The following is a 22,129-nucleotide window of genomic DNA, read 5'->3' on the forward strand; positions in this document are numbered from 1 at the left end:
AAACAACTAAGCATATGCATGTGTATGCGACCATAGGTGAGACGAACATGAGGAAAACAGGTTGGAGCAGAAGAAAGATTACCTTGACATCTCTGTGTGCTATGTTCATGGTATGCAAAAACTGGATGGCCTCCCCAATATTCTTCATGATGTCTGAGGCCTCTGGAGCGATAACAGTAATATTACGAATGATTAAGATAAAGTAGAAGGAGCGGAGGAGGAGACAAATAAGGATGGGGTGTCTGCACCTCTTTCAGTGAAGGCCCGGTCCCCTCTGTCCTGAATACGACTGAACAGCTCTCCACCATCCATGCTGTGGAAACAAGAGATAAATCATGCCACACCATCCCATACAGTACTTGCAAGCTGCTGTGCATTACAAAGAGGACTGCTATTCAAACAAACAAAAAGCTATTCTGAACAAAAATTAAATCATCGCACTAATACACTTTTGGGTACTGCTGTTTGTGCTGACAATGACTGATTTGTGTGTATGGTTTTGTATAGATTTCATTGTGGGGAACCCAAGGAAATAAAAACCTGATACGTTTTACCTTGTGGGGACATTTTTCAGGTCCCCACAAGGGAAAACTCAATTTTCTGAAAATCTGTGAATGGAATTAAAAAAAAAAACTAAAAACCATAAAAGTCATATTTTGTTTGATTGGCTGGGTAGGGATTAAGGTTATGCCCCTAGAAATGAAACGAGACTCCCCATAAAGATATGAATATGAAGTATGTGTATGCGTTTGTGTGTGTGTATGCGTTTGTGTGTGTATGCGTTTGTGTGTGTATGCGTTTGTGTGTGCGCGCAAGAATCACATTTGATTTCTTAATTATGAAACCCCATGGTAAAGGTTTTCCCATCAACTGGGGATCTTTGATAATTTTCTTGATATTCCACAGTCTGAATAGAATGGCCATGCAGGATTCAGTCATGACAAAGGGGCTGTGGCTGAGAGATTATTCATCCCGTTGATGACTCAACACATTTTGTAGAGGCACGTTTTTTTGTGTCATTACTGCACCTTGATCCCCTACATACAGCACAGGCGAGGACATGGCCAACAGAGACCTACTTGTATACAGCCCTTATAAGTCATAAAGTGCCGTGGTCACGGGGGAGCCAGGTTTGAGTGTGAGTTACACTGGCAGCCTTCCAGTATCTCCCCCCCAGAGGAGGAAAGCCCCCTCCCACCTTTACTTGCAGTAATGCAAAGACCACCATTAGGAAGACAGCGGCCAATCCACCCTCCCTCGCACCCCCTCTGTTGGCTTGCAGCATGACGTCTCGGGACAGCTCACATGCGTTGCAGCATTCCACCGCACTGCGTCTCAGCATTTCAGTTTAGTCATATTACCACGGCGCGGTTTCTGCATCCTGCCCATCAGGCATTCACCCCAGGATTACTGTCAGTTAATGTGCTGCAGTTTCTTTGGTTGAATCAGTTTCTTGGTAGCGTTTCTTCATGTGCTGGGGATGCGGTGGTTAATCTACCCCATGCATGGAAAAGTAATGCAGGCCGGGTCTGAGCATGAGTTTGTCCAAACTAATACTAACAATAACAATTCAGCATCAAGGGGACCCAGCATTTAAAAATGCGAGGGAGCAGGAACAACTATGCAACGACTGTGCATGCTAATTTGCATCTTTTGTCTGCTATTTAAATATGGACATAACTGAGGGTGAGAAGGGGCCGCTGATCGGAAATGACAAAAGAACCAAAAATCTTCTAAAAGCCCTGCATCAGATGAGCAGCTACGCGACACTGCTGGCATGCTGTCATTCCACCCTTGTGCAAATTTGCTGCGATAGGCAAAAACTGCCGACCACATAACGAGGCCACGTGTGTGTGACCATTGTCTCTGCGCCAACAGACACATAAAGACCCACTTCCGTAGATCCCTGGTCGCCAAGCGACACGTGCAAACTTGTGTGCCAAGACGCACGTCACTGTGCACGGCACACCCCAGCGCTGCATAAATGGCATGATGTCATATGAGTGTAAGGAAGTATTTACATGATAGGTAACGGCAAAAACCTGAGGAAATACCTTGAGGAAAGGCTTGATAGATTTATACCCAGCAGATCATGAATACACAGAGTTTGAAAACATCACAGCTGTTTTGGAACCCAAATTGTCAACCACAGCTTCCACCATACTGTACATAACAGACGTAAGTCAACCCACCCATCCGTCAGGCAAAACTGCAAGCATCATCAGGCATAAACGGAAAGTTTTACATCCTGGAGCGTACATGGTACGTGGTGCAGAGCATGTCAATATGACTATGATCAGGAGTCTGATAACAGACAGTGCTGTGAAATTTCCAAAAAAGGCACATGAGACAGTTCTAACAAGCAGCCTGATCCACAAATGCAGCTACCGAGTCCCAAACTCACTGTCATGGATATAAAACACGTCTACACAGAATTTTTCCCCATTGGACACTGCTAGAGATTCTCAAACATCTCTTCCCTAGAGCTATATTTCTCACTATGTGACTTGCATTGTTCACAAACACATTTATGTCTATGCACAAACTCACACTAATAAAACCTAAGCAGACCTGTGCCTTACGATTTTATTGATATCAATATGTGCACATACGAAACAAAAACACATTAGCTGTTAGCTGTATGTGCTATACAAAGCCACTTTCAACCTCCCGACCTGCGTTTTACAAAGCAGGTCCCAGATTAATATACACACTGCCCTACTGAGAAAGACTATCAACACCACTGTCTAATATGGGGCTAAACATAGAGGATAATAAGACACCTAGAGGTAAAAAAACAACACTAGAGATAAAACCATCTGTGGCAAAGAGTGGTCTTTGAGTCCACTGTGTAATACATTTCATTCAAGTTCCCTCATATGCCCAATTCAAACAAATCATTAGAAGACGAGTGGATAGATAGACAGTACTGTGCTTAAGAGATGCGATGGTGCCACACTGACACTCACAGGCAAAACCAGTCACCTGCTGAAGGAGAGGTGATGCCCAGCCAGTCATATCACTGACTGCAGATAGGGGGCCATGACCTAAAAAGGCTGACAGAAGAGAGTCTCAGGAGAGGGATCACTGACGCCCAATACATTTCTGGAGGCTCAAAGGTAATTAGACAAAGGTAGGGTAAGATTATCAAAGCCTACCAAGGCCTGCAACAAGTGGTCACAGGGAGAATACAGCAGCATTATTCATAATGTCTAAAGATATTTTACATGATAACTAGTATGACCGCCTGCTCCTTCCGAAAGATGTCTTCTATAAAACTGGGGGAGCCAGCATCTCCTGATCACAGACGACGCACATTAAAAGCCATCAACCACAGGCTAGTACAGAGAGTTCTGAGGCTATGAAGTGAGAAAGCAGTCTCAAAGGACGTCCAGAATGTGAAGTGGTCACATTAGTCAACACCAGAATTACAACTTGAAAGACTCCAAGTCACTATAGAAATGCTGACCTAGTTGGTAGCCAAGAGTCCCTTATGAGATACGTACAGTATTTACAATAAACTGAATTCAGAAAATGCAGGGCAGCTGGTCTACACTCTTGTGCTATGTAATGGAACACACACATGCATGTGGCTAGACTGGGTCACACCCCCACCCTCACGCTTATCACCATACGTAGGTCTGTGGTAAAAGTCCCTGACTCAGTCGCTTCCTATCTCATAACAAATCTCTCCCTAGCTTAACATTTTCTATTGCGTTGTCAAAAATATTTCATTAAGCCTAAAAATGTGACCATTTGACTTTTTCCTTTGTATCATGATTCAATTCAAATTCAATTGATCAACGGTTTCAGAGGAAGTGATTTAATCATTTCCTTCTATTCAAACCAGGGCACAAATGTCACTTACTGGCAACAACTTAGCACATGAAGGAATATGACAGGCAAACAAAACAAAAAATGCAAATAAGAGGCGGCAGAATGGTTTGGAGGATGACCACCAGGTAAACATACTGAAACAAATAGTAATGTCTGCTGCAGAAAAGGAGGTCCCCCACATGTCAGCAAGCCTTTGATGCAATGGTTGCTGTTCAGATGAGTAAAACATCCATCCATCGATCTTCTAGATCCAGATACCCAAACAACCACAACTGGCTCCTTTCAATGCAGAAGAACAGTGGCTCTACTTTAAGCTACTCCCAAATGACTTAGCTTATCACCGTATCACTAAGGCTGAGCCCAGATTGCAAAACAAACTACTTTCTATCGCATGCATCTGTAATGTCATTCTTTTGGTCTCTACCCAAAGGTTGTGATCATAGATGTAGGTAGGAACGTAGATCGACTGGTAAATTGACAGCTTCACCTTCTGGGTGAGCTCCCTCTTATCCACGACAGAACGGTACAATGTCCACATAACTGAGAAGGCTGCTCTGATCCACCTGTCGATCTCCCGCTCTCTCCTTCCCTCGCTTGTGATAAAGACCCTCAGATACTTAACCTACTCTGCTTGAGGCAATAACTCATTCCCCACCAGGAGAGGGCAATCCACCTTTTTTGCGTCAAGAACCATGGTGCTGATCCTCATCCTGACTACTTCACACTCAGCCGCAAACTGGCCCATTGCATGCTGCAATTTTTACTTGATAAACGAGCAAGGTCTTGCAATAAGAGTATTATGTATACGTTTTATTTGCCGAGCGTCACATGATCACAACCGAGCTGATGGTTCTTTTCTCTCTCTCGTTGCGGGATTGGGAGTAATCATCTCCCATGCTTGAATCTGTTTAACGACAATGCAATGTCCACATTTCCGCGAAATCGAAAAGGAGGCAAAAGCAGCTGTCATTGGACAGGTTCCTTGTTAAAGTCACACAAAAAGAAAAAGATTCCAGTGAGCCAACAGTTAGCATTAATTCCGTTAGTTATAGTGAAAATCGTCCTACAAAATAACTCTCCTCTTCTCCTCTCCATCTCCCTCACACCATCCACGATTCTTTACCTTTATAATGTAATTAATTTCTTACTGTCTGGGAGCAACTGTAACCACAATTTCCTCAGGGATCAATAAAATATATTGAATCTCAATATATAGTCAGAGATATTGAAATTAATTACAAACATTGAAAGATATTACACCCGGAAAAATGAATTGTTACTGCAGTGTTAGAATTAAACTCCAAACCGTTTTCTGGAATATTTCAGTATAGGTCCGGTACACCATAGGAATGGTAGACCCGAAAGTGGTTTTTTAATTAATATTTCAATGTTTGTGTGTGCACTTCACATTCAATTCCTATCTGTCTTGCTTCCAGTTACTGGCAGTAACTTAGGTGCATAGGCTACTTATTAGTCCATCACTTCCATCTTTTCTACTTTAAATAGTCAGTACAGTTATTATTAGTGATGGAAAAGTATTGTGAGATCTCAAGATTGCAAGAGTTAAGACACCTCAACTCTAAGTCAAATGGAGGTGACCTTCTTATTCACTTGGGTGAACTCCAGTATACCGACACCTGAACTGGGGACGTCAAGGAACAGAGGCCAGATTCACCACAATCTTGAAGAGGACAAGCAGTTACCATAACAATCTGACCTGCACAGGTGTCTAATCAACTGCAACAACGCAGCAAGAAAAAACTAAACATTTACACAGCTTAACCAGAGAGAGGTCAGTCCAGGTAAGGAGGTGTCAAGCCATGGCACAGCTCTGCCTGTTGGGAGTCTGCAGTGTAGTGGGTGAGGAGGAGTCGAGCCACAGCTCTGCCCAACTAGAGTCAGCATGCAGCCTGGATAATTCCCCTGATTCACAGAGCCCTGTTCAGCAAAACTGCTGTTATGAAACTGTAAACCTGTGATGTTGGTGTCTAGGGAAGGTCTACAGTGTGTTGCAAACTTCAGCAGAGCCGCATTTGCTGTAAACACAACCATGGAAACTGAAGCTAGCGAGGAAATTAAATCAATAGTCGAGTGATAAAGCAAATGCTTAATGGGCAAACTGGTCATTAACAGAATGAGTTCGATACGAGTTGGAAAACAGTAAAATGCAGGTAATTATGTAGAAATTAAAGTAGGCCTGATGAAAGCAGGCTAAATTCATGGTACAGAGTAAATAGTTCATAAATACTACTACTACTATAAATACATTAATAAATAATAATAATATTAAAAGACTACCAAAACTACAAAAAAAAAGAACACTCTCATAGAGGCAAAGAATGGAAAATGTTTAAAATGCCCCACTGTTCTGTATTCTTTGTTGGTAGAGAACATCCATAGTGCGATTGCAACACACTTCCTGATGGGTACGCATAGGCAAAAACTGGCGCTTGCTCTCCCAAGTATATGTTCAAAGCAGTATGACATATGCCACTTTACTCTGATGAAACTGAAGTTTTGGATGAATTGCATTTGACTGAATCTGAGGACTACTGCATGCCACCAGTCAACTTGTTGGTGAATATGCCCAAACAATGGGTAATGCCTGTCTTATGCGCAACTGCAAAATCTACACAGTAAACATGTAACAATAATTAGCTATTAATATTCATTGCTATTGCTTTGTAATGTAGCTAGCCAATGTTTCATAAAAAACAATGTTTTGACCAACACCAGCTCAAGAAACAGAGCTTAACTTAACATTAGCTTAAACTATTTCTCCATCAAGAAACATTGGGATCTAGGGGTAGGGAACACACTTTCACTGACTGGGGCATGGTTACACATTTCATTCAATATCATAAATTTAATTCATGGCAAATAAATTATTTCTTATATATTTGTTATGGCATTAAACTCATCTTAATCTTAGTGTACTTTGTAAATATGCCAGATTTATGTGAATTTTGTAATTTGGCAGTTAGCAACTTTCATGTGTATGCATGAGACATTCACACCTGGCCATAACCCCCCCCCCCCCCCTTTTTTTATGCTGATGGGGATGTATCTGGATCGCGTTTCATCGTTTCGCTGTTCATCCAATTACCATGCCAATGCGATTTGAATACGTGGAAATGCGGCTATTTAGAATGTGAAAAGCGATCTTCAGGTGAAGGCGGTACTACACGCCCCCCATGCAAGTAAAACAAAGTAAGGTGACATGGCTTACTTTTTTGCTGATTTAACCTAATTTTAAATACTTTAATACTTTCAACAATGGATGTTTTGAAAAGAAAACATTACGGATTTAGTCTGTGGTTTTTTCACGTTTCTATAATAAGATTTCAGCGAGATATAAACTGAAATACAGGGGGTTAATTTGAAGCCGGCACCCGGCGATATTTCGCCGCCTGTGGGTAAGTACATAGCCGGCTACTTTCAGTTGTTGAAAAAAAAAAATCTGCCTCTGTTCCCAGAATCAAACGATCAGCCCTCGGTGCCACAATAAAAGATTTATTTTGCAGAAATTTCCGTGTTCTGTCTAGACGCAGCCATCTTCGTCTTAGCTTGGCTTTCTTAATTCTTATCTTCGTTTTGATTGGCTATTTTTGGCACGCTTTTATTCTGCGTTTTCTGATTGGCTGATTGAGGCAAGTGGACAAAATGGCGTCTAGAAAGCGAAGCAGCCTTCTTGACCAGTGGCTGAAACCGAGCGCGAAATTGCCCAGGACTGAAGGAACTGAAGGTGAGTTTAATACTTAATGAAGTGAGAACAGCATGGCGTAATACTATACTATTTCATCCCGGTGTCGTCGCTTCGTTTGCCGCATGCATTGCATTGACATACGACTCGACTCGTCGACTTATTCACACAGTACAGATGCACATTGATCAGACCAGCAGCAGACGATCGATATCTTCGTTCGTTCGAGCCAACATCGGCGTAAAATTGGTGAAGAATATGGGGAGATATTGCATGACACTGATTTTGTTAGAAAGCTAAGACCGACAGCTTATTTCCAAAGTGAAATATTCTGACAAAAAAACGACAGAACGCTGGAGCATCTGAACTCGCTGATCTAGTTGTGTGTAGGCTAGCTACTAGCCATATAATGTAAAGCGATGACGTCACGACCAGCCGAGCTTGTTTACAAACATTAACACGTGTTCCAAGTTAACCCATTCTGACAGTTTTTATACCATGCGTGAAAATTCAGTCTTTCTTATTTGATTTTCAGATTCATTATTTACCCTGTACTGTGCCTGTGGAATATTTCTAGCCGAGTCTTGACATGAGTGTACCTGGTAGGATTATGGAATTATTTTGATTTAGGAGACCACTGAATTTAAGAAGCTACATTCAGACAGTTGTAGGTTCCTTTTACATGTCTAATAGGGTGTGAAATAAATAAATGAAGTCATAGACATAATTTCCTTTGTTACGTTAACTTTTTTTTAAATGATTGGTTAATGGTTAAAAGTCTTATTTCAGACACTGGTAAGCTGACCTCTTGTTGATGAAACCATTACTTGATAATTGAGCACTGCAACTGACCAGTACATCAATCATTAATCAACATAATCTGAGAATGAGATACATTTGGTGTCCTCAGTAACAGACTGCTACTACTACTTAGTACTACTACTGTATGATGAAAAATAACCCAGAGTTTGTGTCAGTAAAATTTGGTGGAATGAGGCCTCTAAGATGCCTGAAAAGGGACTATTAAAGGGTCTACATTTCAAAATTTCCTCAGAAGGACCCCTACCACCCCCGAAATTGGTTTACGTCTCATGTCTCGGAGTTTGCGTGTTGAGTTTCCCTAAACGATGGTAGCCACCTACTTTCAAGGTGGTAGCCTCCTTCTTTTGAAACTAATGAACCCCCTGGAAATAGACGCGAAAAATACGCTGCACCGTCGATGATGAACTCAACCCCAGAGGGTTAAACTCTAAACTGCTACATACCAATTGTCTTTTATAAATGTTGTTCTTAACCAGTGGAAATGCAGGCTGGTTCTCAGGCCGTACCACTTCAGCCCCACCTGAGAACCAGCTACAGCATGGAACTAATGGAAAAGAAGGAACAGACATACAGAATGAATCCCCCATGGACACCAAAATCCACAGATGCTCAAGTCCCCTTAATAAAATGCTATACCTGTGGTATTTGTATATAACCTACATATATCCTTCCATCCATCCATCACCGTAACCGCTTAATTCCAACTAGGGTCACGGGGGGGACCGGAGCCTATCCCAGGAACAATGGACGCAGGCAGGAACCAACCCCGGGCAGTCGCCAACACACTGCATGGCGCACACACTCACACAATTACAGGGCCAACTTAGAGTCGCCAACTAACCTATCGAGCACACTTTGAGGGTGGTAGGAAACCGGAGCCCCTGGCGGAAACCCACGCAAACACGGGGAGAGCAGGCAAACTCCACACAGAAAGGTCCAATGACCGACCCGTGGACAGAACCCAAGACCTTCTTGCTGTGATGCAGAAGCAGTAACCATTGCGCCACCCCATATATCCTTCCATATTCTTTAAATCATCTCCAGATAATATTGTCCATCCATTTTCTGTCACCACATCGTATTCAGGGTCGTGGGGGGTCCATAGCCTATCTATCCTCAAGGCTATGGCTGCAAGGCAGGGAACAGCCCAGGATGGGGTGCCGACTAGAGGTCGACTGATATGGGTTTTTCAATAGAAAATTGAAAAACGATGCCGATGTTTAGGAGTCAGGGTTAGCCGATGGCCGATATATGCTGCCGATTTTTTTTTGCCCTATAATTCGATGTTTTCCCCTCTATTTGCATGGTAAAATATCACACTAATAATAAAATACACAAAATTTCTCAACTTAGCATTTATTGAATACTGATTTGTGTAAATTTAAATATAGACTTAAAAACACAATACAACTTGTAAACAAAAATAGCAGCATCAGAATCTTTTAGTGCACAATATAGCAGCAAACTCCTAATTTCTGAGGGAAAGAAAGTGCACCAGTCTGCTGCAGATATTGCACCTGGCTTTTCCTGGTGTTGGCCTGGTAAATGCTGCCATACAGGATTAGATTTTTGTTCAGCCATCAGACAGCAATTACTAAAACAGAAGAAAAAAATGCAAGGTTAGCATTTTTATTATAGCACCTTCATCTTCAATTCATTCTACAATTCCAGTATTCCATGCACATTAAAACAATTACACTCTAATACATTTTGAAAGGGAAAAACACACCAGTAACTAAGTGCATCATGGAATGACAAGTAGTGTACAAGTCCCAAAACCTTTCACTAACATATTATTTATGTTAGCAGACAGATAGCTTACAAGCCAAATTCACAATCAGAATCTATTGATCGCAGAAAATAAAATAATTTTGTCGTATTACGCAGCCTTGTATGCAAGGACAACGCAAGCCAGTGCTGACTGTGACGTTGTCTACGGATAAGCCCGTATAAAGGACATATTTAATGAGGAAACTGCGCAACGTCGTGCACTTTATATCTAGACGTCTGACAAATTGTTGTAATCTCCGCTCTCATGTGCAAACAAGTTGCACAGAAGGACCATTGTCAACATCAGCTGAAGTGGATGGTAACCACGCTTTAGAGCAAGCGCTTCTCCGCCATGCATTGTTCTTAGCAGCTCTGTCTCTGAGGACGGTGCTGTCTGTGATCGGGGCAGAGTAACGCAACTCTCACGCTACAGTGTTTGACAGCTGCCTGCTCTCCGCCTCACACACGCAGAGTGACTCTCCGACACAAGAAAAAAAAAACAGATAACATTTTAATTACCATACCAGCGCGATGTTGACAATTAAAATGACATTTAACGATTAAAAACCGTCTGTGAGCCCACCAAGCCAACTGTCAGAATCAATGATCCTAAACATTACCTGTCAGCTGCAGTTGGTTGAAGGCTCATTATCATTACGCCAGTTCCCGACAACGTAATTCGCGTTCTCTTTCAAAAGTACTCGCGTACAACATTTCATTGCAAACTAGTTAAATAAGTAGATCTTTGAAAGATCAGAGTTTAAGTCTTACCGTTTTCTCCCAGGATTCTTCCAAATCTTCTGACTGGGGTCCTGCACGAGGCAGCATGGGTCACGTGTTCCACCGCAACAATAACACTGGGCTGCCCGCAGACGTGCCTGTCTGTAAATCGGCGTACTACGCTCGGATATCGGTCGATGCCAATACATTAAAAAATGCCAAATGTCGGCCGGCCGATATATTTGTCGACCTCTAGTGCCAACCCATCACAGGGCACGCGCACACACCATTCACTCACACATGCACACCTATGGTCAATTTGGTAATTCCAATTCAACTCATCATATTATGTCCGACATACATGAATTAATGAATACTTTTGCTGGGCTCTCCCTATCTCTGCATTAGTAAATTCGAACGATAACTGAAATACCTTTGTCTAACATCAGTGGGGCCAGTGGTAAATGTCGGATGTGCTTATTAGTGAAATGACAATACATTGTTTGAGGAATAACAATACATCGTTTTTATCTTGTGGGAAACAAAAGATCAAATTGCTGGCCAGATTTAATAATGAACTATAAAAATGTCGCGGGTCGTATATATTAAATATAAATAAAAGTCTGTGGGTGACTTTTTGATAATGACTTGTTCAATAACAGAACCGTTTGCTCATCCTCAGTTGTTTTGGGGTGGCGTTGTAGTTTTGTATGAAATTACCTCTGAATTTTAATCTACCAGCTTTTAGCCTCCCATGCTCATCTCTTATGCTTTTTTAACATAAAGGTCCCAGTTCCTGTTGTGTGGTGAGAAAGTAAAACACAAAAGTGGCCAGGAGCTACAAAGGTTCTCAGTTAAGACAGCCCAGGAACCTGGAGCCAGGTACTAGCGCTGCGTTCCATGTACCTTGGAGGTCAGTTGTCATTCCCAGCTCCATCACACTCGATTAACCACATTTCAGTACAATAGGTCGGAAAGCCATTTAGCAATACCAGGTACCTGCTTTAAGCAGCAAGATTTTTATGCTTAGCCAGATAACTTGTTGGATTTATGGTACATTCCACAGTTTAAATGCATTTTTTCTTAGTTTACTTAAATTTAGTCCAGACCACATTAAATCCAACAATTTATCGAGCTAAACAAGAAATCCTGCTTTCTGAAACAGGCTCCAGTTCTAGCCAGGTTCATTGTTAGCCATTGATAGCAAGACCAACTGAAAAGAACATATTATGCAGTATTTTGCACATACAAAGACAGTAGCAACACGTCCACAGATAGTGGCTGGACAGTGTGGTGTGTACAACTGATTTAATGAGCCACAAATAAGACATAAGTGCTAATATATAATACATAACTACAGCTGCAGAGCTCACTTCTGTTGATGAAGGGTGCGGCCATCTTGAATTCTGAGGTCAGGGCTGCAGAGGTTCCTCCGTGAATTCTGACTTCAGCGGGTGTTCCATTTGAAATTCCCGACAACAAACTCAGAATTTCTGACACATGAGTTCAAATGGAATGGAGCATAAAGCCTTGGTTCCAGGCTATCAGGATTTGACGTTACTTGAAAACTATGAATTGCCCAAAGGCACAGCTGCTGGCTCACGTTGGCATGGTGTCTTTTAACTTCTAGTGATTTTCTGAGAGGATTCTCACCAAGGTATGATGTCAGCAAGAAGCCACAAAAGATATCTTAAAGCTGATGACCAGAGTATTCTTGGTCACCTTTATTGCATATTGTGATCCCCACAAATTCAGCCAACCCTTCAAATCTCAATCAATCATGATCAGGTGACTGATTCTTACGTACTTACCTTAAAATATCGTAAGATAATACACCACATCAGGCAAATTGAAAACTACCCGAAAGAAAACCTTGGTGAGTTTCTTTTTATGCTCATCATATAAATTCACATGGAATCAGTGTATTGCTAGGCGCGCAGCAAATACAAGTTTTGCTTTTTGAATAATTTCAAGCCAGAGTTGGTTGAATTTGCAGATGCGGAACCCGTGGATACAAAAATAACTCAGACGCGGCAGCATGGAGGGGCATGGAGTAGCTTAACTCACCCTGAGATGACCTCAAGGAAGTACTACTGCACGATTTAGGGAAATATGTAATAACGATTTTTCTGGCAGACATTGCGATCGATCGATCGATAGATACTTAATTTATCAAGAAGGAAATTTAGGTGTTCAGTAGCTTATACAAACTATACGTACATATAGAAACACAGACCAATGACATTCATGCACACATACTGTACATACCGCAACAATAAAAAGGAAAACAGAAGGGCAGTCTGCTATACAGGCCTAAACACTTCAGTCCATCACACTCCTCCCCATCCATGTGGCCTTGAAGAGCTGTATGGCCCTAGGGACAAAGGACCTTCTGAGCCTGTCTGTTCTGCATGACAGACAGGAGCCTATCACCGAACATGCTCTTCTGTTTGGAGAAAGTGGTGTGCAGAGGGTGATTTGCGATTTAACTTTTTTTTATGTCTAGCTTCAGTTAAATATTCAGTTTGTAGTAATTTTAAAACACATGACACAGCATGAGATACCATCAATATTAACTGGTCTATATTCTAATGCAAGGATGAGAATTTAAAGATGTGGTGTGTCAAGTTAAATAAAGTAACAATGAAAACAATTGCAGCAAAAAGAAAAATAGCGATCTTGCAGGTAACGCCAATTACCCCCTAACAGCACTAGAACCGCCTTTTCCCACGCCGATGAACAAGCAAGAACTACTTCGGTGTATGCAGCCCTTTTGTTTGCGCTAATGTGTTATTAGTGTTAATAACAGCAGCTAACAACACTCCAAAAGCCGTAATGTTCATAACAGAGTGGCGGTTCTGTCCTGAAACCGTAAAGCTGGAATTTTTTAAACGTAGCATGCGTTTTATAAAATGTTGAATAAATAGAAGTCGTTTATTGGTGATTTCATGTTGGTCGAGGTTTCTGCTACTGTATATTGTTATTTTCTGTACAAGTCAATTCAGGTGAAACAAAAAAATGTACATATTCAGGGTTGCAAACTCTTTCACACTCTCACGCAAGAAATCTTACGGCAAATCGATATTCCATTCTGAACTTAAAATTAGATGCATCAAAAACGTTACGGCAGTTTGCAGACTCCACAGACTATTTCCAAGGTAATAAAACTTACATACATGTAAATGTATTCGCGGAACAAAGAACAGAAAATCTCGCTCCATGCAGCTGACAAAGTTGCCAACCCTGCTTTTTATTTTAAATGAGAAGTAAATGCAGTTTTCGACTGAAGCGGCTTATCATTCTTTTGCTTTGTTACTCGGACAAATACAAAACGAATGGATAAACATTATATGCGTCTCTTTTTGTATCTTTTCTAAATAAGACCGCGTGCACATACCCAACTGTAAAAGCGATTAAAGCGATCTATTCTTTTATTATTTATGTTAAAGCAAGGCTTTTATTTTATTACTGTTGTGGGATTAAGATTAATCTTTGGAAATACTTAAATTAATAAGCACAAAAACATATGACATTCTGCTCCCGACATTACGTCTCACTGTCATAATTTGAGGATGTTGCTCATACAGTCTATGCTTTCGTTCGCCCCTTGGTGGTTGGCTGACTTTTGGTTGAGAAAGTGCTTGATTTGATATGCAGCAGAGCCCGCTATTCAAATGTTAATATCGTCGACGATCATCTCAATTTAATTGTGGCAGCCAAAATCGTGATTAAAATTCGATCAATTGTGCAGCCCTACAAGGAAGACAACTTTCCAAAAAATAAATACATACGTAATTATTGTATATTTTATAAAAATAAACAAGTACAAAGCTGAACTGATATGAATAAATTCCATGTTGATATTAAAAGTAGTTTAGTATTGAACAGTAAATGAAACGGGCAGAAAAATTGACTGATAAAAACATTAACTTGGTGGCAGGCAGAGACTCAATTTTCTGAGCTGCACCCAAAAACAACAAAAGCATAACTCCTGAAAATGTGTTAACTAAGGTCTGGTCATTTGTCTTTGACAACTCACACTCAGGTTCTACAAGAAAGCGATAGCAACCTCAAATCTATAACTGGTCTGAAGATACAAGGTTCAGCTGTATCATTTATATTTCTGTACAGGTACCTACCCTGAATTATGTAGCAGCCAGCTGACTGCAAGACTGGTGACCAACTTTAACCTTCACACACGTAACAGCTGTGTGGGTTTCTAGTAAATATGCCAATTCATACTGCAGTGAAATACAACTCTTACTCTGTAACTTACAAAATTAGTGCATCATCTCCCTTATTTGGCCAGAATCACACACCCATCTAGCGGTGCATGTGATGGTTTTTTGTTCTGAACCCATCAGGATGTGATGTGGGAGTTCTTTGACAGATTAGTTCAGCAACAAGCAGTTTCATTATATAACATAAGCAAGATTTCTTGTATTCTGAGAATTTTATATGATATGTAATTTCTCAGTATTTAGGTATTTTCTGGTGAAACAGGAGAAGCCTGCCAGACTGGCAAAAGTTATGTATGCAGAACATATTCATAATAACTAGGGATGTAACAATACTATTTTTTCCAGACCAAGGACGAGTATCAATGCTGGCACGCCAATACTGATACCAATTAGGGCTCTGCAATGTCTAAAAAGACAATATACAATTGTAATTTTTAAATATCGGGTTAAACAATAACCACAAAATACCCCCCAGCCCCACGCACAAATGCAAACAGTATCCAGTATCCAAATCCATACATAATGGTCTGCAGTCAGTACATACAAACCCACGCACAATGGTCTGCACAGTCAGTACAGGTAGTTCTTGCTTCCTGAGCTCTCAATTTACAAGTTTGACATTAAATTCGTTTAAAGATGTTTTTCATAATTTTTAGAAAATTGGCACGTAACAACGCACGCTGCCCAAAAACACTGTTCATGACCAAAGTTTTCTGATAACTTCGCCTTATGAGATATCTTCCTGCGCATGCCCAATTTGTACTTTGCGTGTCTGCACAAGTGCTCATGCAATACATTTTATGCCATATTTTATGACGGTGTCCAATTTGTTCCATTTTGTTTCACGACCCAACCTGATCCTGTTAATACACCAAGTTCCTTTTACGTAATGTTTGTAAGCGATCTTCACCAGCTAACAGTGTTCATTTTGGGTCTTTTTACACATGACAACACATGAAAATAATTAAAAGTGCTTTTCTTTCAGTGACAAATATACACTCAACAAAGCTTATGATAAACTGGCAAAAATGAGCCAATGAGATGCAGCGGTGATAATACCATCCATCCATCCATCCATTTTCCAAACTGCTTATCCTACTGGGTCGCGGGGGGTCCGGAGCCTATCCTGGAAGCAATGGTCACGAGGCAGGGAACAACCCAGGATGGGGGGCCAGCCCATCGCAGGGCACACTCACACACCATTCAGGCGTGAGGCAACAGTGCTAAACAGTTATATTGAAATTTATCATTTGAAAAGCATTTGAAACTGCTGTAATATATTCTTCAAGATTCAATAAAATTCAGTAAATAGCTATGATGTCTGTTTTATTACCTAATATTCATGTAATAATTATACAAAATGTGAATTAGATGGTGATCTAAAAAAAAAAAACAGTTATAACGATCATCCACATGTAGTGATCAATTTCACCAAGACACATGTGATCACTATAAGCAGTTTCCACTGTACTTGTTAATAGCCTCTGTTACTTTCACTGGACGGGGGTTACCGTTTGACATTTTCTCTCTCTGCTAGTGTTTGCTGCACATTGGGTTGTTGAAGATTGCTGCTGGTGGGAATTTCATTGTGCTCTTCCATTTAATTTTCAGATGTTTATAACTAGATTATTGGTGTTGAATGAACCCATTTTCCTACCTCTTCTTGATAATTTAGTAGAGCACAGTTTGCAGTCTGCCATGCTTTGGTTCTCATTGTTAATTTTAAAGTATTTCCATACTAAAGACATTTTGTTCTGTTTATTTTTCTTGATGATAATAACAAATCACTGTGTCAAGGAGTATGTCCGAATCTCCACATCTATGTGCACACCTGTCTGCTTACATGACACTGGGTGAGAGCGCGGGGTCAGGCTTGATGTGGACGTACCATTCCATAATGATGAGCAGGCACTTCTCCCCCTTGTAGAGGTTCTCGTACACGTCGACGATGTGTACGATGTTTGTGCAGAGCGACGCCCGCCAGTGTAGCTCTACCTCTCGCCGTGCCTTTTTACAATCACGCAACATCTGTCCACAGAGAAAACAACAGTCAGGAAAGCAGACAGCGATCGAGTGCTTCACAGTTAATTAGACATCCTGCAATACCAGCTATGAGCACCGCAGGACCATTGACATTGCCCATGCTGCTGATACTTGGGGGCCATTGATAAAAGAGTCAGACGCTCATCATACTATGTGACCAGGTCAGGTCAGGTCTGGGAGCATACGCTGATGCAGCGCATTGCTGTACCAACCCCATGGTGAAAGTTCTCAGGATTCTGGATGACTACCCCCCAGGCAGAGACATGGTCCAGTCCCACACTCAGGAAATGGCCATCCATCAGCCGCAACTGGGTGTTACATGGGCATCTCCTTGGCCTGGTCCAGACACTTGGGTCCTCAGCAACGAGGATCATGCGAACCGGATCATCCTCAGGGAAATGCACCACATGGCCGTGAGGCTTCCTCACAAAGCAGGTAATGTACCTCATTTGGGACTCGTTTGACACACAGTCAAACCAGGGGTACCCAAGGATTCTCCGAAGAGACACAGTATAGGAGTCCAGTCTGTCTCAGCCCACTGGATAGCGTTCATGTCTCACAGCCATACAGCAAGACAGGGAGCATGCGGACTCTAAAGACTTGGACCTTCACCCCCTTGCAAAGATATCAGGAGCTTCACACACCCCTTTTCCAGCAACATCGTGACCCTCCATGCTATCCCAATCCATCTCCTGACTTCATAGGAAGAGTCACCAGAGATACAAATGTCACTTCCAAGGCAAGTGAATCTCTCGACAAGGTCGACATTCTCCCTGCAAACAGGTACACTACTGATGGCTGAGAAGCCTCAGTCCAAGGACGCAGTCAATGTTAGACTTCTTAGGCATTAAATCAAACTGCTCTGGTCACTGATAGGCGAGCAAATGATCACGAATCCTGTTAAGGATGACCCTAGTAAGGACCAGTGTTACCCCTAGGTTTACAGCTTTGGAGGGGGGGGGCAGATGGACACCGACAGGGTTCATGGTGTTCATGTGTTTTTTAATGACAGCAGTCAATACAACTATTAATATAAATTTGGTCAACGGGAGAGATTTTGATTATACTGCCCAACCGCAGAAATTTCCGCTCCTAGCCTGCCAAAATAGGCTATCCTGCACATTATTGGGTTTTATATGCTACCTACGTACATTGTCCATTTTCCTTTGATTTCCCGATTGGAAGGCGAAGACAAGTGTTTGGTGTGGTGCTTTATATTACTGTGTTAAAAAAGGATATCGTCCACAGTTGATGACCTCAGCTGACTCCCGCATCCTCCGCATGAGAAATCTTGCTCACTTGTGGCGCTGGATGCCGGTATAGTGAGAATAGATCTCGCAATATGAGCAATATTGGGAAACAAACGCTTATGCTGTCTCCACCAAGACAAGACGTCAAAAGTGTTATTTTCTTTATCTCAGATAACTCAGAAATTCTCCCACACGTCGGATATGATTTTAGTGGAGGTATTGGCCACAACTTTAAACTCCCACTTGCTAGTTTTCTTTTCAACTCCTCAGCATCCATTTTGAACAACTGCAGGAGATTGCATGCCTTTTTGAAAATTAAAGTGGGAGAGATTTCCGGGAATGCACGTGCAGGCATAAACTGATATGGATTTTATGTTTTATCATTTTGAATGCAGGGATTTTTTGTGTGTCACTAAAATATAGCCCTAGGGTATTTTCTGTTGGTACATGATGTTTTGAAAACCGCAATTTAGACCCGCGCTCTCCTGCGTCCGACCCGAACCCTACACATTAGAATATTTTTCACCCGTTTCATCAAAATTTGCAGGTCACTTTGCGGGAACCCGAACCCGTGCAGGACTATGCCTGACAGGACCTTTATGGGAGAGATGGTCATTCTAATATACATGGAGTTATGACAGTAGTCTAATTGTATTAGTTTTGTAGCTTTTGGTTCTGTGTCTTGTTTTCTGCTTATACTTGCAGTTTACAAAACCAACCTGTGTTTTTAATACAAGATAAAACCAGGGAAGTTACTTGAAATGTTTTCATATTTTTTCTATAATTGCAGATTTGCACAATAAATATTCTACGTTCTCGACTACTTGGAAATGTGTTAACAGTTTATTATACAATTTCCTGCTGCAATGCCTTTGTTATGGACATATGTAGCCCTTTCAAAAACAGTTATATTGAAATTTACAAATCAAATTATATACTGCAATATATACCATCTACTGTCTATGGTTCAAATTATACAGCAATTTGAATTTCATGCCATATCGCACAGCCCTACCGCCCAGCACTAACAGCAACAAACAAAAGTAACCTTTGCTCAATGCATATCGGCCAGGAAGCCAAATGTTGCCCATCTCATTCATGCCACAGCAACTGGTCATCAGGCACCAGAGCAACAAAACATACCAAGCACCAAACAGCAAGACTTAAACATTACATATTTCACAAGAAAAACCTGAAGCTCCACGTTGTAGAGAATTGAACATGACTGAAAATATCTGAGATTTAAGTCATTATAGGCCATTGCCGAGTTACGGCCTTTCGGTGCTCAGCTCACTGTGTGTTTCTGAGTCCGATTAATTTCTGCTTAGTAACCAAACAATATGTTCTCCTTTTCTTTTGTTCATGAAACCTAAAAAGGGAGCACTTTCAGTTTTTTGTGCCAATAAATAGTTTGCCGTACAGGACCAATCACCACATTACTATGTTATATATGCCAATAACAATAATACCAGAAGTTAAAAATCTAAGCTCAACATCAAAATTTTCAACTAAAATTTAAGACTGCCTCAGTCAACACAGGAAATTTCTCTTATAGAAATGGGGAAAGGAATGAAGGCATTTCATTTCTAGGAATGAAAATAAGTATTCAGTACCAAAAATACACTCAAGGCGAGATAATAACTCAGCTCCAGGAACTAACATGTCCGTTTTAGAGAATCCATTTCATATTATCGAGATAGTGACAGTTGGTGGAATGTTACTCAACACCGCACTACAATCAGAATTTCAGGGGGAACAGCACCATCTGCGGGCAGTAGTCTGCAGCTACACCGCTACATTCATTAAAAACACCATTTTTAAGCTGTGCAAGACAGAATATAAACACACAAAGTCACACAGCATCTATGTCTATATCACACATGCATCTATCTTTTTAAGACACCCAAAGCACTTTACGGAACCAATGGGGATCCACTTCCAGGAATGGGTACAGTTAAGATTTTAACGGTATTACTACGCTTACCGATATTGCTTATCTGTCCAGTACTTTTTTTCTTTAATAAAAATTACAGATTAAAGAAGAACATAACTAACATTGCAACAAACTGCTCAACATTGTTTTGAAAGTCACTATTATAGATCATTCTTAGAAGTGCATTGATCCATACCTAATCTGAATGATTGGTCCGATAACTAAAAAAAAGTTTCAGCAGTCTGCAAAAAGATTGCTCCTATTTCTTGTTAACATCCTATATATTTAAGCATCAATGAAAGTACCTTTTACTGTTTTAATATCATTAATGGTTTTAGACGTTTTCCCTTGCCCGGACGCGGGTCACCGGGGCCCCCCCCTGGAGCCAGGCCTGGGGGTGGGGCTCGATGGCGAGCGCCTGGTGGCCAGGCCTACACCCATGGGGCCTGGTCGGGCGCAGCCCGAACAAGGCACGTGGGTCCCCCCTCCAATGGGCTCACCACCCATGGGAGGGGCCATAGGGGTCGGGTGCGAGGTGATCTGGGCGGCGGCCAAAGGCGGGGACCTTGGCGGTCCAATCCTCGGCTGCAGAAGCTAGCTCTAGGGACATGGAATGTCACCTCTCTGATGGAGAAAGAGCCTGAGCTGGTGCGCGAAGTTGTGAAGTTCCGGCTAGATATAGTCGGACTCACCTCGACGCACGGCTTGGGCTCTGGAACCAGTCTCCTTGAGGGGGGTTGGACCCTTTTCCACTCTGTAGTTGCCCGCGGAAAGAGGTGCCGAGCGGGCGTGGGCATACTTATTGCCCCCAGGCTGGGTGCCTGTACATTGGGGTTTACCGCAGTGGACGAGAGGGTAGCCTCCCTCCACCTTTGGGTGGGGGGACGGGTCTTGACTGTTTGCGCTTATGCGCCAAACAGCAGTTCAGAATACCCACCCTTTTTGGAGTCCTTGGAAGGGGTGTTGGAGAGCGCTCCTCCTGGGGACTCCCTTGTTCTGCTGGGGGACTTCAATGCTCACGTGGGCAGCGAAAGTGAGACCTGGAGGGGCGTGATTGGGAGGAACGGCCCCCCCGATCTGAACCCGAGCGGTGTTTTGTTATTGGACTTCTGTGCTCGTCACGGACTGTCCATAATGAACACCATGTTCAAGCATAAGGGTGTCCATATGTGCACTTGGCACCAGGACACCCTAGGCCGCAGTTCGATGATCGACTTTGTAGTCGTGTCGTCGGACTTGCGGCCGCATGTTTTGGACACTCGGGTGAAGAGAGGGGCGGAGCTGTCAACCGATCACTACCTGGTGGTGGGTTGGCTCCGCTGGTGGGGGAGGAAGCCAGCCAGGCCTGGCAGGCCCAAGCGTATAGTGAGGGTCTGCTGGGAACGTCTGGCGGAATCCCCTGTCAGGGAGAGTTTCAACTCCTACCTCCAGCAGAACTTCTCCCATATCCCGGGGGAGGCGGGGGACATTGAGTCCGAATGGGCCATGTTCCGTGCCTCCATTGTGGAGGCGGCTGACCGGAGCTGCGGCCGTAAGGTGGTCGGTGCCTGTCGCGGCGGCAATCCCCGAACCCGCTGGTGGACACCGGTGGTAAGGGATGCCGTCAAGCTGAAGAAGTCTTATCGGGCCTTTCTGGCCTGTGGGACTCCAGACGCAGCTGACGGCTACCGGCAGGCCAAGCGGAATGTGGCTTTGGCGGTCGCTGAGGCAAAAACTCGGGTGTGGGAGGAGTTTGGTGAGGCCATGGAGAAGACTTCCGGACGGCTTCGAGGAGATTCTGGTCCACCATCCGGCGGCTCCGGGCGGGAAA

The 22,129-nt window shown here is 42.4% G+C and overlaps 1 protein-coding gene and 1 long non-coding RNA gene across 7 annotated transcripts in view; both read right to left on the reverse strand.

The window, feature by feature from the left end:
* mapkapk2a (MAPK activated protein kinase 2a) overlaps nt 1-22,129 on the reverse strand; it is a 58,953-nt gene that overhangs the window by 3,834 nt on the left and 32,990 nt on the right. For all 6 annotated transcript variants that reach the window (XM_049004301.1, XM_049004306.1, XM_049004302.1 and 3 more), the window contains 3 exons: nt 16,982-17,121; nt 249-313; nt 83-162 (listed from right to left, as the gene is read on the reverse strand). In XM_049004301.1, coding sequence (XP_048860258.1) covers nt 83-162; nt 249-313; nt 16,982-17,121 — 285 coding nt within the window. The remainder of the gene's footprint in view (nt 1-82; nt 163-248; nt 314-16,981; nt 17,122-22,129) is intronic.
* LOC125727512 (uncharacterized) lies at nt 9,703-16,971 on the reverse strand. Its single transcript, XR_007388788.1, has 2 exons — nt 10,904-16,971; nt 9,703-9,956 (listed from the first exon to the last, which is right to left on the reverse strand). It is a non-coding gene; the product is annotated as an uncharacterized LOC125727512 (long non-coding RNA).

Source organism: Brienomyrus brachyistius, unplaced genomic scaffold (genome assembly GCF_023856365.1).
Source record: "Brienomyrus brachyistius isolate T26 unplaced genomic scaffold, BBRACH_0.4 scaffold100, whole genome shotgun sequence".
Classification (NCBI taxonomy): domain Eukaryota; kingdom Metazoa; phylum Chordata; class Actinopteri; order Osteoglossiformes; family Mormyridae; genus Brienomyrus; species Brienomyrus brachyistius.